Source organism: Acomys russatus, chromosome 24 (assembly GCF_903995435.1).
Source record: "Acomys russatus chromosome 24, mAcoRus1.1, whole genome shotgun sequence".
NCBI classification, from domain to species: domain Eukaryota; kingdom Metazoa; phylum Chordata; class Mammalia; order Rodentia; family Muridae; genus Acomys; species Acomys russatus.
Window position 1 is genome coordinate 58,860,564 of NC_067160.1, and position 15,549 is coordinate 58,876,112.

At 49.4% G+C, this 15,549-nt stretch overlaps 1 protein-coding gene and 1 non-coding gene across 2 annotated transcripts; both read right to left on the reverse strand.

The window, feature by feature from the left end:
* Window positions 1–6,284: 6,284 nt before the first annotated feature.
* LOC127206907 (von Ebner gland protein 1-like) lies at window positions 6,285–10,786 on the reverse strand. Its single transcript, XM_051166211.1, has 6 exons — window positions 10,691–10,786; window positions 10,111–10,247; window positions 8,177–8,247; window positions 7,174–7,284; window positions 6,514–6,615; window positions 6,285–6,310 (listed from the first exon to the last, which is right to left on the reverse strand). Exons 1-6 carry the CDS (start codon window positions 10,784–10,786, stop codon window positions 6,285–6,287), a joined length of 543 nt encoding a protein of 180 aa, XP_051022168.1.
* Window positions 10,787–13,553: 2,767 nt separating this feature from the next.
* Window positions 13,554–13,723, reverse strand: LOC127207765 (U1 spliceosomal RNA). Its single transcript, XR_007832972.1, has one exon. It is a non-coding gene; the product is annotated as a U1 spliceosomal RNA (small nuclear RNA).
* Between the last annotated feature and the right edge of the window lie 1,826 nt (window positions 13,724–15,549).

The following is a 15,549-nucleotide window of genomic DNA, read 5'->3' on the forward strand; positions in this document are numbered from 1 at the left end:
GCCTTCTGATCTCCCAGTCAAACCCTGATTTGTCCCTTCAGCAGGAGCCTGAGTAGGGTGGGGCGCTGGACCTGAGAGTCTCCTTCCTCTGTTTAAGCCTGAAGACTGCTCTCCTCCTTAGGAGGTTTAGGTCTGGAAGGCCCCATCTCTGGGCTCCCTGGACAGCAGCGTGTGTCTTGGCAGGTCTTCAGTGTTGTGGCCGCTCCTCTACCCCGTGATGGTTTGAATGAGAAATGTCCCCCATAGATACACGTATTTGAACACTTGTTCCCCAGTTACTGGTACCACTTGGGAAGACTGTGGAGCTTTTAGGAGATGCAGCCTTGCTGGAGGAAGTAGCTCTTGGGGAGCAGGCTCTGAGGGGCTATAGCCTCATCTCACTTCCTGTTCTCTTTAATCTGCTTCCTCTGTGTAGAGAAAAGGTGATCTCTGATTCCTGCTGTTGCTAATTTACCAGTAATGCCTAATAATTGCCCCACATTGAGCTCCACTTGTGGTTACATTTTCAATACTGGCCAATAATGGTTATTATTAGGCCTATAATTACTATTATGACAGTATTTTTTAACCCATTAGCAATCAATCAAGACACAGACACCTGTTATATTTCAGAATAGCCTGAGTTAACCTGGGGCAGGATAGATATTAATACTCTAAATTACTTCCCATAGTGGGGCAGGTATGGGATACCTGCCTCAGCCCCATGCCATCTGCTTCTAATAATGTCTATCAAGCTACCTCCCATCCATAATCCCAAATACTTGCTAATGTTCTTCATCTGGGCCGAATCCTCCATCCACGCTGGCCATGTGCTTCTCCTCCACTTAACCATGGTGGAGCAACCTTCTTCTACTTTCTTCTCAGATCTCCCTTCTTCCTCCCAAGATTCTCTCTGTCTCCCCAAGTCTGGGAACCTTAGCCATGTCTATCCCATTTGCCCTGCCCAGGTGTGAAGGTCTTTTATTAGTTAGCATCAAAATACATCAGACCATCCTCCAACAACTCCCCCTTCTGTCTAAATAAAAAGGGCACTTTTTATATACAGTAAGAACAATTATGAAAAACTATAAAAACCAATAGGTAAGACTTACATACATAACATGGCCTTATAGAGGGGCAAATAGGTATTGCAGGAGAACTAGAGGGGGCCACCTAAGGATTTATGTGGGAGGCTGTTCCCTCAGCCACACCGGGCCATGTTCGTGCCGCTACTTCCCTGAGGCTGTGCTGTACAGTGGTGGTGCGGCTTTAGTCTCAGTTTCGGCGAGTTGACCCAACTCGGGGTATAGAGGCTTGGCTGGGTTCTTATCTATGGAGCCAGCAGTAGTCAAAGTATGCCTGCTCACGGTGGAGTCTTCAGCTTTTTCTGTCTCTCTCAGTTCTGCAACCAAGGTCAAAGAAGGTCGAGTGATAGCAGGTCTGTGATGGGAGCTAAGAATAGCCATAACTACAGGGAAAAAGCTCGGGGGAAGTTCATCCTTTATCTATTTCTTCTCTGCAAGAACTGCAAACCCCTCCCAAGTTTGTTCATCCCAGATATCCCCTAGGACTATCCAAGGACACAGTTTTTGGTCCTTTTCAGAGAAATGATTAAGCTTTTTATCTGAGAAAGAAAGTCTACCTTTCAGGATTTTTTGTTTGTTTGTTTGTTTTTTTGGTTTTTGTTTTTGGAGACAGGGTTTCTCTGTGTAGCCTTGGCTGTCCTGGACTCACTTTGTAACTGATTGTCTTTGCGCTGAAAATTTGAGTTACCCATCCTGAGTAGAGAGGTCCACTCACCCACAGCGAATGATTAGGGGATTCCTGATGTCTCTGTAGTCCCCGGTCTGATGCCAGCTATGTGGATCAGGAAGTTGAGGGAGGGGGGAAGAACGGGGGGGGGGCAGAGAACGGGGGCGGGGAGGGCAGAGGGACGAAGAGGTTAAATGGCGACAGAGCCCACGCAGAATCCTGGGTATCAGACTCTGGAGACCAGACTAAGGTGCAGATCTAACTTTACTGTCCAACGTAAAGGCCTTTAAAAGGTTAAAGGGCCAATCAGACTATGCCATACTAGCCTCAAGCACCAATAGCAGCCAATCAGGTTGGTGTAGCTTTGAGGAAGTGTGGGGGAAGTGGGGCGGCAAGGTCACCTCAGGAGGCTTCTGTAAGGAAGGGACAAGGTCACCTCAGGAGTAAAGAAGGGGGAAGCAGTCACCGCCCTAGCCTCGGGTGCATTTTGAGACTTCACCAGTGTGCTAGGAGTCCCTACCTAGTAGATCAGCGCTGTGTGCGGTGGATCAGGACCGCTGGAGGAGTCTCAGGAGCTGCCGCCTTCACTCGCCATTCTCCGTGGCCTCCAAAAGGCTCATCTCCACACTCCCCACACCAAAATTAAATTAAAAAAATATGAATAAGATCCTTAACAGCCATAGAGACAGAACAGTAACAAAAATCCTTCCAACAAAGGAAAATTCAGAAACCAGGTGCATTCACTGCTGAATTCTAGCAAACCATTGGAGGAGATAATACCATCTATCGCTGCTCGAACTGTTCTGTACAGTAAAAAGGGCAGGACAGTGCCGCAGTCATTCCACAGAGCTAGTGTCTTAGTTTGGGTTTGTATTGCTGTGATGAAACACCGTGACCGTAAGCTGGGAATGAAAGAATTTCATAGCACTGTTCACTGTCAGTGGAAGTCAGGACAAGAACTCAAACAGGGCAGGAGCCTGGAGCCAGGAGCTGATGCAGAGGCCATGGAGGAGTGAGTGCTGCTTACTGGCTCGCTGCTCATGGCTCGCTCAGCTTGCTTTCTTATAGAACCTCTCCACCAGCCCAGGGATAGCACCTCCCACGATGGGCTGGGCTCTCCCCCATCAATCACTAATTAGGAAAATGTCTTACTGGCTTATCTGCTTACAGCTCAATCTGTTTGTTTTTTGGTTTTTTGAGATAGGGTCTCTCTGTGCAGCCTTGGCTGTCCTGGACTTGCTCTGTAGACTAGGCTGGTCTCGAGCTCACAGTGATCTACGTGCCTCTGCCTCCTGAGTGCTGGCATTAAAAGCGTGTGCCACCACCCCTGGTTTATAGCCTAATCTTATGAAGGCATTTTCTCAATTGAGGCTCCCTCCTCTCAGATGATGTTAGCTTGTGTCAAGTTGACATAAAACTAGCCATCATAGCAGTATCACCCTGGTGTGAAAACTGGAAAAGGACACAACACAGAGAAAAATCTATAGTCTAATTTACCTAATGAATGAAGACAGATGAAAACATTCTAAATGAAAATCTTACAGACTGAGTTCAAGACTACACTGAGATGATCATATGCCAGGTTGGTTTGATGGACACAGATTATGGAGTGTAACTCAGTACATTAAGATGTAAGGGCAGGAACACCACGTCTCCACTGAAGCCAAGGAAGCATTTGACAAAATTCAGCACCCTTTCTTGATAAAAGCCCCGAAGATACCAAGAACAGAGAGACCATACGCCAGCACAATGAGGGTTGTATATTGTGGGGAGCCAAAACCATAGCCGGCAAGCATCTCGGACCTTGGCATAGTACATTGAGTGGACCTGGGGCAGGCTGCCTTGTGACCTCTTTCACTCCTTGCCTCAGGGCACATTCCAGAAGGCTGCCTTGCGACCTCTTCCCCTCCTTCAAGGTACTCTCCAGCTGTTCTAAGTATTCCCGGAATTACAGAGGCCTTCAGAGGACCGAGCGAAACAAAGTCTATAGATAATACCTTGTGGTTCCAGATGCCTAACAATTCCACCCAGCCCCAGAACCACAGGGGCCCTTGCCCTGCCAAACTTCCTGACTTTCTGATATCTTGCGAAAACCCCCCACCCGGATCACCCCACTCAGCCTCCTGCTTCAATGGTACATAATTGCCTGTGAGAAAATAAAATTTGGTCAGCTTGATCAGACTCCTTGACTTGCTGTCCGTTCTTCGCGTCTCTTGTCCCCCATTCTCTCCCTAGGGGTCCGAGGGTCCCAGTTGATTGTCCGGTGGGTCCAGACAGTATATGAGAAACCTACAGCAGGCGTCATATAAAGGTAAAATAACAGAGAGGATTTCCTCTGCAATGTGGAGCAAGTCAATGGTGCTCACTCTCTGCCCGCTTCTCAACACAGCGCTCAAAGACTTACCTAGGACGATAAGACAAAGGAAAGAAATAAAGGGATGTAGATAGAAAAGTGAGAAAACCAGCCCTGTTTGTAGAGGTCATGACCCTATGTTACAAAGATCCTACACATCCTGCCAGAAAACCTCTAGACACGCTATACACTTTCCACAAAGATCCAGAATGTAAGGTCCTTCCTAACAGCACGAAAAGAGCATATTGTTTCTACTAGTTGTTCTCCCAGAAGAAGAACGTTGCACGCAGCGCTGTGGGTGAGGGATCCTGCCTCTTTAAACACTCTCCGCCAGCGGTACTGCTTCTGCCTCCTACAGCAGTAGTGGCGTGAACGTGACAGGGAGGGCCACTCACTTTTGGAATAGATTTAAGTCCTGTTTCATGAGGTGGAACTCATATCTGGCACTGATATCAGGGTCTGTGGCTGAACAGGTCATAGGCCCTAAACCAGAACCCTCATGTTATCATTCTGGGAAAGGGACATGGTGTCAAACTGACCCCCCCAATCTATTTCCCTACCCATAGATTAGTGCATCTCTCAACCCTCCTCAGACAAGCGTCTTTATGCAGTATGTGAAAATTAACACAGAGATTAAAAAAAAAAAAAAATCAAGGTACAGGGACAGAATTGTAAAAAGACTATGGTAGTTGCGTGGCCCCAGCTGTGGGTGACAATACATGAAACAGAAGCTGAGACGTGCTAGGAGAGCTATATTTGCCAGGGAAGACAACAGTGGTAACAGATGCTCTGATGCCATTCTCTGTATTAGCATATTATACCATATATTATACATATAATCCCATAGTATTACCATAGTGTACAGGGAAATCTAGGTGGGTTTTCTTCTCCCCCAGGAGAAAATAGCCCCTGATTACAGCTGGTCCATTGTAGAACTCAGAGAGTTCCGTAGAGTAATTTTAGGGAACTACACTCATGATGTTAGAACGGTCTGGCAGGGATATTCCCTGGAGGTAGGCTACTTTCACAGGGGCAGGACTGTGTTAGAAATGCAGAGAGGGGTCAGGACACTGCCCTGACCTCCACTGGAGGTCCCCATATTTTGCTTTCTCTGTGACATGTCTATGCGTTGGCAGGAGGCCTCACCTCCCACACCCCTGCCGTGACTACCAGATGATCACCATCTGACAGTAAGCTCTACTGTGGATCTCACCTCTGCCTGGAGCCCCCCACACCCATCCTCCCACTCTTCCCATCACACCCACCACATGGATACGAGAGAGCACAAAGCAGAAGTTACCGAGGCACCTGGGGACCAAAAGATTTTCACCGTGCACCCAACTCTTCACGCCAGTTGCCCAGAAACATGACAATGAGGGAGTAACCACTTTCTACTGAAATAATCCCAAAGGCCTAGGCCGTGTGAGAGGATCCTGCCTGGTGCCCTCAGCCCCCACAGACACACAGAGGCACCAGATAATGATGACATTCTTTATGGAGAAGCAGAGGAGAGGGGGGCAGAGGGAAGGGGTAGGTGAAGCCAGAAGGGACAGTGAGGAGTGTCTTCTGTGTCCTATGCTCAGATGGTCTAGGCAGAGCAGAGCAATGCTGCAAGGCAGGCCGGGAACCATGCGTCCCTTGCTGTGGAAAGGAGGAGAGTCAGTGGGACCAAAACAATCCATGCATTGGGGAAATGTTGGGAGGGCAGAGGCTCCATCACCAGAGCTAAACAGAGGGCAAAGGTCATTCTAGCCCAGTCAATGCCCTAACTGAGCTCCCACAATTCTCCATGCCCAAGTGTGAAGAGGGGACAAGTAACTTGAGGACAAGAGCATGGCAAAGGGAGGACAAGGATGCTGTAGGGCTCAGGCTCTGCCTGCACCTGGCCAGGTTGCCATGGGCAACTCTCTGAACACATCTCCCAAGCATCACACAGGAAATAGGAACCCAGGAATGCTGCTGGACCTGAAGCATGACTCCAGAGTATCATTGAGGGCAGATTCCTGAGGTACAGGAAACACATATGAAGGAAACATGAACAAATACCCACAGGTAGAGGACGTTCCAGTAGCACAGGCCATACCTGTGTGCCAAGGTAGGGAAGGATCTCTTTCCCTAAGTTAGAATGCAGTCTCCTGAAACCATGTTGACCCCAGGACACAGGATTACCTCAAGTGTGCACACAAACCAGTCACTTACCCTAATTGCTTCCTAGAGGGCAGGTTTCTGTCCAAGGGGAAAAAAAAAAAAAAAAAAAAAGAAAAAAGCCATGATTCAGTAGTCCCAGCGAATCCAGTGAGAAACTCAAGGCCCCTCCATCTGCCAGCATCTCCCCGACCCATGAAGGACAAAGCTGGCAGCTTGTGGTCCTGAGTGGCACGCTGCCTTCCCTGCATGGGGGCAGGAGAACACAGCAGCTTGCTTCCTACCTCTCTGCGTGGGGATGAAGACGTTCTCTGCGTTGAGGCCTCTAGCTCTTACAGCATTCTGAAAATCTTCCAGGGCCTCCTGATTGATGTCAGGGTCTCTACCTACAGGTGAGGCCAGAGGGACATGGCATTAGGGACAGAGCTGGGAGCTGATAAAATTTCAATCCCAGCACAGAGGACAAGGTAACTGAGGTGAAGAGGGAGACATTGTCCATCCATGTGGGGAACTGACCCTGAGGCCTGGGTGTGGGAGGAGACCCAGATGGGAAAGGAGGACCAGAACGCCATGTGTGTCCCTCCATACCATCTGACCTATGAGACACAGAGGCACTGTCCCCTCAGCACACCTGAGTTCTCTCAGAACAGCTGAGAACAGTGTGACCAACCTCACTCTAGAGGAATATGTCACCCTTGGGTGTGAGGGCTCCATGCTGTCTCCCTGCTCTATGTGGACAAACACTCAGGCTCAGGGTGACCTCAGGAGGCTCTGGGGCCTTCGTCTCCAGGCAAGAAGGACACGGGTGCCAGCTGTGGTCAGGGCTCCGTTTAATATGCTGATCCTCTTTCCATACCCGTCCTTCTTCCAGCTGGAGCCCCAACAGTGGCGAGGCACCTTCCACCCCGGGAGCATTTGGCCCATCTCACAACAGTGTGACTCACCCACGAGATTTGCCATTTGGAGTCGATGCCCGTGTATGCTGCCCTCATAGTAGAAGATGTAGTGGCCCTCCACTTCAGACGGTATGATGTGCAGCACCTGTTTGCCTTCATCTGCAGAAGAACAGGGACATGGTCCTGCATAGACCTCCTCCTGACCTTTCAACGAGGACCCAAGGGTGGCCTAGCATCATCCTGACACCTCTCAAGTCTGACTCCATCCCAGTGGCTTAGGGCTTCCTGACCCAGGTTCTCTGCCATCCCAGAGCCTCCGTTACAAGGACCCTCCATTTCCATGGGAACCACATACATGGGAAATGGCCATGTCCCAAACCTGTATGTCATACAAAAAGGTCTGCCTCTGGAGCCAAAGACAGCCCCTCCTGACTTCCTCCTTGAGTTCAGACATAGCCAATGGGACATCTCTGGGCAATTGTCTTGATTGGCTAGTTTATGTCAACTTGGCACAAGCTAGAGACATTAGAGAGGAGGAAAGCCCAGTTGATACAATGCTTCCATAAGATCAGGCTGTAGGCCAGCTGGTGGCAAATCATCTCAATTAATGATTGATGCAGGATTCTCTAGGCCAGTGTGAGTGGGGCCACTTCTATCAGAAGCCAGGCTGAGCAAGCCAGTAACCCACACAGCATCCGCGCCCATCTCCTGCTCTGACCTCCTTTGGTGATGAGCAGTGATATGGAAAGAGGAACAAAATAAGGCCTTTCCTCAACTGGCTTCTTGGCATGGTGCTGCATCACAGCCACAGCAATCCTAACTGAGACAACAGTCAGTTCTCTCCTAGGGACAAAGCCACCACACCCAATGCAGTGTTTACAGTCAGCTGTTCCCATCTGTAAGGACAACTGCCTCATGGGAGTGACCATGGCAGCTAACAGGAATGGAAGGAAGTATGGGTTCTGGGCGCACGGGGCATGCTGGGATTGGCACACTGGCCTCACGTGGATCACAGGAGTTGGATGCAGCCTTCACAGGCTCGGGAACTCACAGAGCGTGTATTTGTCAGGCTGATCCGTCTTCTCAAGGACAGTGCTCATCTCCCGGCATTGTCCCGCAATCCTGGAAGACAGAAATGTCTGAGACACAGTGGCCAGCCGCACATCTCCCCTGCTGGTGGCACCCACAATGTGGCCAACAGTTGTCTGGTTCCAGGATGGCCAAGGAAGTGCAGGCTTCACTGAGTCCTGTTTGTGTTACCAGCAGGCCTCCTGAGTCACAGGTTCCAGGCCCCTGGCTCTCACAGTGGCTCCAGTTCTGTGTCATGCCACCTGCTGGCTGCTCCATGACAGCCTCTTGCTCACTCTCTTGGGCAGCCTGGGCTACTTGGTCTGTAGACATTGTCTGAAGCAAAAACCCCTTCCCGACCACCCTGTTATGTGGCTCCTATGGCTGGCCCTCTCTGTCTCGGGAGATATCTAGTGGTCAAACTCATATCACTGTCACCTGGACAAATGATGGAAATATTCAGTGAGTGGGACTGGGGGAAAGTACAAAGGGCAAACTCCAGGTTAACTGCCATGCCAGGAGTGCCCAAATGACAGATTCCATGTAGGTAGCACAGATTGTCATGTTGTTCATGGGCCCTATAGTGACAGGAGCCAAAACATGAGATAAGACAGAAAGAAAGAAGCAACACAATGGGTGGTCAATAGTATCATGCAAGTGAATGGTAACAGAGGTGAGGGATCACACAGATTAGAGGTCACACAGGTGATGGAGAACACAGTTGAAAATTATAAAGGTGGTAGAGTACACAGGTGAGAGGTCACACAGGTGACAGAGTGCACAGGTGAGAAGTCATACAAGTGAGCGGTCACACAGGTGACAGAGCACACAGTTGAGGAACCACAAAGGTCACAGGGTACAGAAGCAAGAGACCACACAGGTGGCAGCACACAGTTGAGGGGTCACACAAGTGATAGAGCACATGGAAGGGGGAGTCACACAGGTGATAGAGCACATGGAAGGGGGGTCAGACGGGTGATAGAGCACATAAATGGGGGTTACACAGGTGATACAGCACACAGTTTAGAGCTCACACAGGTGATAGAGCACATGGAAGGGGGAGTCACACCGGTGACAGAGCACACAGTTGAGAGGTCACACAGGTGATAGAGCACACAGTTGAGAGGTCACACAGGTGATAGAGCATATGGATGGGGGGTCACACAGGTGATAGAGCACATAAATGGGGGTTACACAGGTGATAGAGCACACAGTTTAGAGCTCACACAGGTGATAGAGCACATGGAAGGGGGAGTCACACCAGTGATAGAGCACACAGTTGAGAGGTCACACAGGTGATAGAGCACATGGATAGGGGTCACACAGGTGATAGAGCACACAGTTAAGAGGTCACACAGGTGATATAGAGCACATGGATAGGGGTCACACAGGTGATAGAGCACACAGTTGAGAGGTCACACAGGTGATAGAGCACATGGAAGGAGGGTCACACAGGTGATAGAGCACACACATGGGAATACACTGGGACTTCACTGTGTCTATGCAGGCCTGATAAGCTTTCTCCCTGGGGTCCTGTGCACACTCTCTGTCACCTGAAATCCTGGTCTCTGCCTCTCTCCCAATCAAAAGTTGACATTTGGAGGACGAACAAGCCCACATTGTGCTCACATTGGTCAGAGAGTGAAAGCTTGCCCCACAGACCTGGCCACTGACAAAGGATGTCCTGTCAGAATAAAAATTGGATGCCCCCTTGCAGCAGAGCTATTTTCTTTGGATCACTCACCATCCAGTGGTCCTCTCTAAGCTGGGGCAACCTCAGTGGTACTGTTGCCTCCAATGCACCTGGTACCAGGTGTTTCTGTGGGTGACTAGGGTTCCCATCTCAGCCCCCAGCTCTCGTGTTGGGGAAAGCAAAGGCCAAGAAGAATGCTACCATCTCAGCTGACACACACTCACAGGAAAGTGAACTTGACTTGCAGGTTGCCCCCTTCCAGGGCCTTGATGGTCATGGGCATCACAGACACAGACCCAAGCTTCATGTGAGGAATCTTCTTGTCAGAGGCTGTAGCTTTCAAATACCAAATTCCTGTCACCTGGAAAAGGCACCTGAGCATCAGGGTTCAGGTAGACCATAGAACTGCCCCTAGTTCATAGCCCCTGCCTCTCCCTTGGCTCCCAAGTTCTGGCATGTGAAGTGTTTCCCAGGCACACATTCTACCAAGCCGTGAAAGAAACTAGCACTGCCAGGGCCACAGCGCTCTGATCTCAGAGCCTTGCCACTGTGACACTGTCACAGGCCCCTGCACTCCCAGAGAACAGTGAAGAGGGCAGGACTCTGCATCCTCCATCCCTCTGCACCCAGAGCCATCTGACCATATTCCTTGGGCTGTATCTGACATTCCTTCAGAGCAGGGGTTCGAGCCTGACTCTAAAATGATGTCTCTTTAGATGGAGGAGGAATGGAGCCTCCAACCGGCAACCTCAGCCCCCTGTCTGCCATAAACCCACTTGCAGCCCCTGCCCATCTCAGCCTCACATCCTGATCCTCTTCCATGGTGGGGATGGTGGGGATGGCCTGGGCCTGCAGGGCAGCCAGCAGGCCGAGGCCAAAGCTCAGGAGCAGGGCCTTCATCTCCAGAGTGTGTGCTCACAGGTGCCCAACGGGTCACTTGGCAGGCTGAGGAGGCTGTGCTAGGGCCTCATTCAGCTGCGCTTTATACTGCTCAGCCTAGGGTCCCCACGGAACTTGGCAAGAAGTCGTGACCAGTCCCTTCCTGGCCATTCACCTGGGCCAGGTCTTCAGTGGAGCAGATAAAATGCCATCATTGTTGCAAGTGGTTAGGGAACACTCATAGCCCAGAAGATGGTGGACACGGCTGCTGCCTCGAGGATTTGGCTTGAGTGAGTCTGAGTTAGAGGTGCAGCCTCCCATGTCAGGAGACCTGGAGGGTGAGTGAGCAGGTGGAAATCCTCCTGTACACGCCGTGTGGCCATCCAGCTGGCCGACATGCTCACTGACACAGAGAAGGCACCAGAAGCCAGAGAGTCTTGTGCTCCGTTCTCAGGGACTTCCTTAATCTCAGATGAGGTCAGTGACCCTTAGATTCATCTTAGGCAGAGAGGAGCCTGCTGTGTGACTATCAACATGTGCATTTTAACGTGTGTCCCCTCTTCAGCAATGTGAGTGATAGCCCCTGGTCATATGCAGAGCAAAGATGTCTCAGATACAGAAAGAAAGAAAGCTTGTGTGTACACACATGTACACAGGCACGCATGTCGACACAATCAGCCGTGGGTCAGAATCACAGGCTGTACTGGAAAATTGGCTCAGTTGGTAAGGGTCCTTGCCTTAACTCTTGCAGAACACCTGAATTCATTTTTTTTAGCATTCTCACAACCGCTTGTAACTCCAGTTCCAGCGCTTATGATACTGTTTTTGGCCTTCTCAGGCTCCGACATCCACATGGGAAATATAAACTATGCGGTCTCATAAAACACATGTAAATAAAAAAAAATGGTGTTAAAAAGGCAGCCTGGGGCGGAGAGATGGCTCAGTGGTTAAGAGTGCTCCTGATCTTCCAAAGGTCCTGAGTTCAATTCCCAGCAACCACAGGAGGCTCATAACCATCTGTAGTGTGATATTGCACCCTCTTCTGGCCTTCAGGAGTACATGCAGGCAGAACATTGTATACATAATAATAAATAAATAAATCTTAAAAAAACAAGGCCTTGTGGAACAAGCCAGTGGGTAGCACCCTCCATAGCCTCTGCATCAGCTCCTGCCTCCAGGTTCCTGCCCTGTTTGCATTCCTGTCCTGCTTTCCTTCCCTGATGAACAGTGATGCAGAAGTGTAAGCCAAACAAACCCTTTCTTCCCCAAGTTGCTTTTGGTCATGGTGTTTCATCACAGCAATAATAACACTAACTAAGAAATCAGTGCCAAGATTGTGGGGCGTTGCTGTCACAGACGTGGCCGTGTGTTTTCGGGAGGACTGCGCAAAGACTTTGGAACCTTGGACTAGAAAAGCCATTGAGTGTTCAGTGCTTGGTGAGCTGTTCTGTAGGAGCTTTTAGAAGAATAGACTGCTGAGAGCAGTGAAGATGATGGAGCAGCGAAGATGATGGAGCAGCGAAGATGATGGAGCAGTGAAGATGATGGAGCAGTGAAGATGATGGAGCAGTGAAGATGATGGAGCAGTGAAGATGGTGGAGGCTTGGTTTTCAAAGTCTCAGAGAGAAGCAAAGACTCTACCAGGCCATTTGTGTGAAAAATTGGTGGTGTCTGGCCAGGTGTGCCTGAGAAAGTAGCAGTGACTAAGAAGAGAGCAGAATCATTGAAGTGAAGTCAGGTCAGCACACAGAAGATGTGTTCCAGAGGCGGCCCAGGCTGTACCTCATGCTAGCAGCCAAACTTGGTAGTGTCACCATCTGGTAGGGCTGGAGTTCCTGAAGAGAGCCAGGAGAGGCTATTGGTGAAAGTGCAGCCCAGTTGCAGGAGGAAACTCCAGCATTTGGGGATGCCAGTACCAAGGGATGACCACCAAGAGCAGCAGCAGCAGTGGAGTGGAGCCAGCAGAGCCTGGAAGACAGACTGGGCTGTGCGTGCTGCAGAGGGCAGACCCGGATGTGACTTTGGAGGAGCTAAGATCATAAGTAGATCTAAGACACTGGAGAATGAGTCATTTGTGGAAGTAAAGCTTGGTTTTTATTTTATTCATATTGTAACTATGGCCTGGTCTTCCTGCTTGAAGTAAGAAAGAGTTTGACTTTATGCCTTGAAAAGCAGTATGGGTGACTCTGACACCTATTTTCTTTTCTTTTCTTTTTTCTCAGGGGAGAACACAAATGCAGTGCCCCTCTTGTCAAGAGCAAGAGGCAGATAATCTTATTTAGTATAACAAAAGTTTATATTTTATTATGCAGATGTCATCACACCAAGTTCACACTCTAAATTCCTAACTGTGGTTCTAAGCCTGCCTCCCACAAGGCTGCTCACCTGTGCAACGTGTACCTTAGCTGAAGGTCAGAGACTCTAAGAGAAGTCTCTGATTCTGGAGTCAGCATCCTGGAGGGAGACTCTCCAGCCACAGGGCAGATCAAGGTGGCATCATCTCTCCAGATGTGCAGGGCAGATCAAGGTGGCATCTCTCCAGATGTGCAGGGCAGATCAAGGTGGCATCTCTCCAGATGTGCAGGGCAGATCAAAGTGGCATCTCTCCAGATGTGCAGAGCACATCTCTCCAGATGTGCTCTCGGCCTCTGCTTATGAATTTGTCCATTGAGCATCATGGGGTTCTGGGACTGTGGTTATCTTGAGTGAGTCAACGCCACTGAGTTCTGGTTATCAGGTGCAGCCTTGGGTGTGATGGGGATCCTGACTAAGCTATGTTACTGTCTAAAAGGCATTTTATATTTTACTATGCTGTCACCCACTCCCACAAGCTATTCAGTTGAGTCTCCCACACTTGGGAAAAATCACAGGGGGCAGCACCCTGGAGCACAATAGATGGAGCCCAGCCTTGGGAAAACCACCTCAGTGATCATGGAACCTCCTCTGTCAGGTGAGCATGCAGCCTGTTTCTTTCTTTCTTTCTTTTTTCTTTTTTTAAGATTTATTTATTTATTAAATATACAGTGTTCTGCCTGCATGCCAGAAGAGGGCACCATATCTCATAGATGGTTGCGAGCCACCATGTGGTTGCTGGGAATTGAACTCCGGGCCTTTGGAAGAGCAGCCAGTGTTCTCAACCTCTGAACCATCTCTCCAGCAGTCATCTCTCCTGACCCCCCTTATTTTTTTGAGACAGGGTTTTTTAGTGTAGCTCCGGCTATTTTGGAACTTGATCTGTAGACCAGGATAGCCTTGAACTCAGCAAGCCAACTGTCTCTACCCCCCAGTGCTAGGATTAAAGGCGTGTGCCACTACCCAGGGCTTCAGCCTGTTTCCCTATAGAACTGAAGACCTCCAGCCCAGGGACTGCACCAGCCACAATGAACTAGGCGCTCACCCATGGATCACTAACTAGGAAAATTCCCTACAGACTTGCCCACAGCTGATCTTATGGAAGCTTTTCCTCCCAGTGGCTCTAGCTTGTGTCAAGTTGACATAAAACTAGCCAGCCAGCAGAGGTCTGTCTCTGCAGGGGTGAAAATAATAGTCTTTGTGACCACAGAAGGGTGATGGGCAACCCTTCCTGAGAGAACCCTCGGGTGAACTGACTAGTCACCACACAATGGGGGAGGGGAAGGGTTGCCTCTGGCCCTGAGACAAGGGTCGATTCAGGCTTCCATGCAGGGACAAGTCAGTCTTTGACAGGTGGCAGCGTACATTAAGAATTCTCTATACATGGAAAAAGCCAGAGAAATGGGGAGGTGAGGGAACAAAAATCTGTGAGGAGGTGAGTGAGAGAAGAGGATACCCAGAGTGCAGTACCTTGTGAAGAGATGTCCAGGGTCACCACAAGTTGACACAAAAGACTGGCACAACCCCAACGCCCCGAGGCAGACATAATGTGATGAATGTTGACAAAAATCCTCATCTCTGAGCTTGAGGGGGATGAGGATACAGACCTAGGATCCCAGGTTCTGCTATCTCCTACAGCTTTCAGACTTTCTCCATGTGGCCCTTCTACAGACAAGCAAGGAGTCCTTTCCCACGTGATTTCATAGAATTTGCCACAGCCATCTGTCTCTGTGGTGTTGGTTTGTAATTAACAGTGGGGATGAAACCAACAGTCACTCCAGAGTACACCCAATTTTACTATGTGGTCTCAGCTTTTAGGAGCATTCCCAATATGCTTTGTGCCAGGACACACCTGATATCCAGCATCTCAAGGATGCTGGACCTCGGACCACAGCAGGAACTCACTGTAAAGCATCAGTTTGATGGTATGTCACGAGATAGAATGGTCACATTTATTATTTAGTGGCCGAATTTACAAGGACATCTGTGCAGGAAGCCACATGCTTCCCTCATCCTCTCAGTCAGTAATGAGAAATGAATTTGGAGCCCACAGCAGAACAAAGGCTGATGCAATTCTGTTCTACGTATAGGAAACACTGTGATGTCCGTGTCCTCATTCTGAAGAGGCATCCAGGTATTGAGCATGGCTGAAGTCCCCACTCCCCTATAGACTCACTCTACCCAATATCCAGAGGTCTAAATTACCCTACCTTTTAAAACCACCTCTCTCTTTCTTACAATTTTGTGAGCCCTGACTTGTGACCATCTGTCAAGTGGTTCACAGCAACCCAAAATGCTCATGGGAGGAAGGCTGCCCATCACCTAGTGAGGGACACAGAGAAGATCTTCAGTTTCCACTGTTGAAATTTTAGACTTCCTGGTGATTTTGTACAATAAACACAGAAAGTGCTGTTTATATTATGTACAAGACC

Bases quoted from the DNA above. Each gene is read 5' to 3' on its own strand.
- LOC127206907 (XM_051166211.1), bottom strand. From the start codon at position 10,786: ATGAAGGCCCTGCTCCTGAGCTTTGGCCTCGGCCTGCTGGCTGCCCTG. The intron at 8,248-10,110 runs GTGAGTGTGTGT...TCTGTCTTCCAG, and splicing joins CAAGTCAAGTTCACTTTCCT to GATTGCGGGACAATGCCGGG. The intron at 6,311-6,513 runs GTAGGAAGCAAG...CCCCTTGGACAG, and splicing joins CTTCATCCCCACGCAGAGAG to AAACCTGCCCTCTAGGAAGC.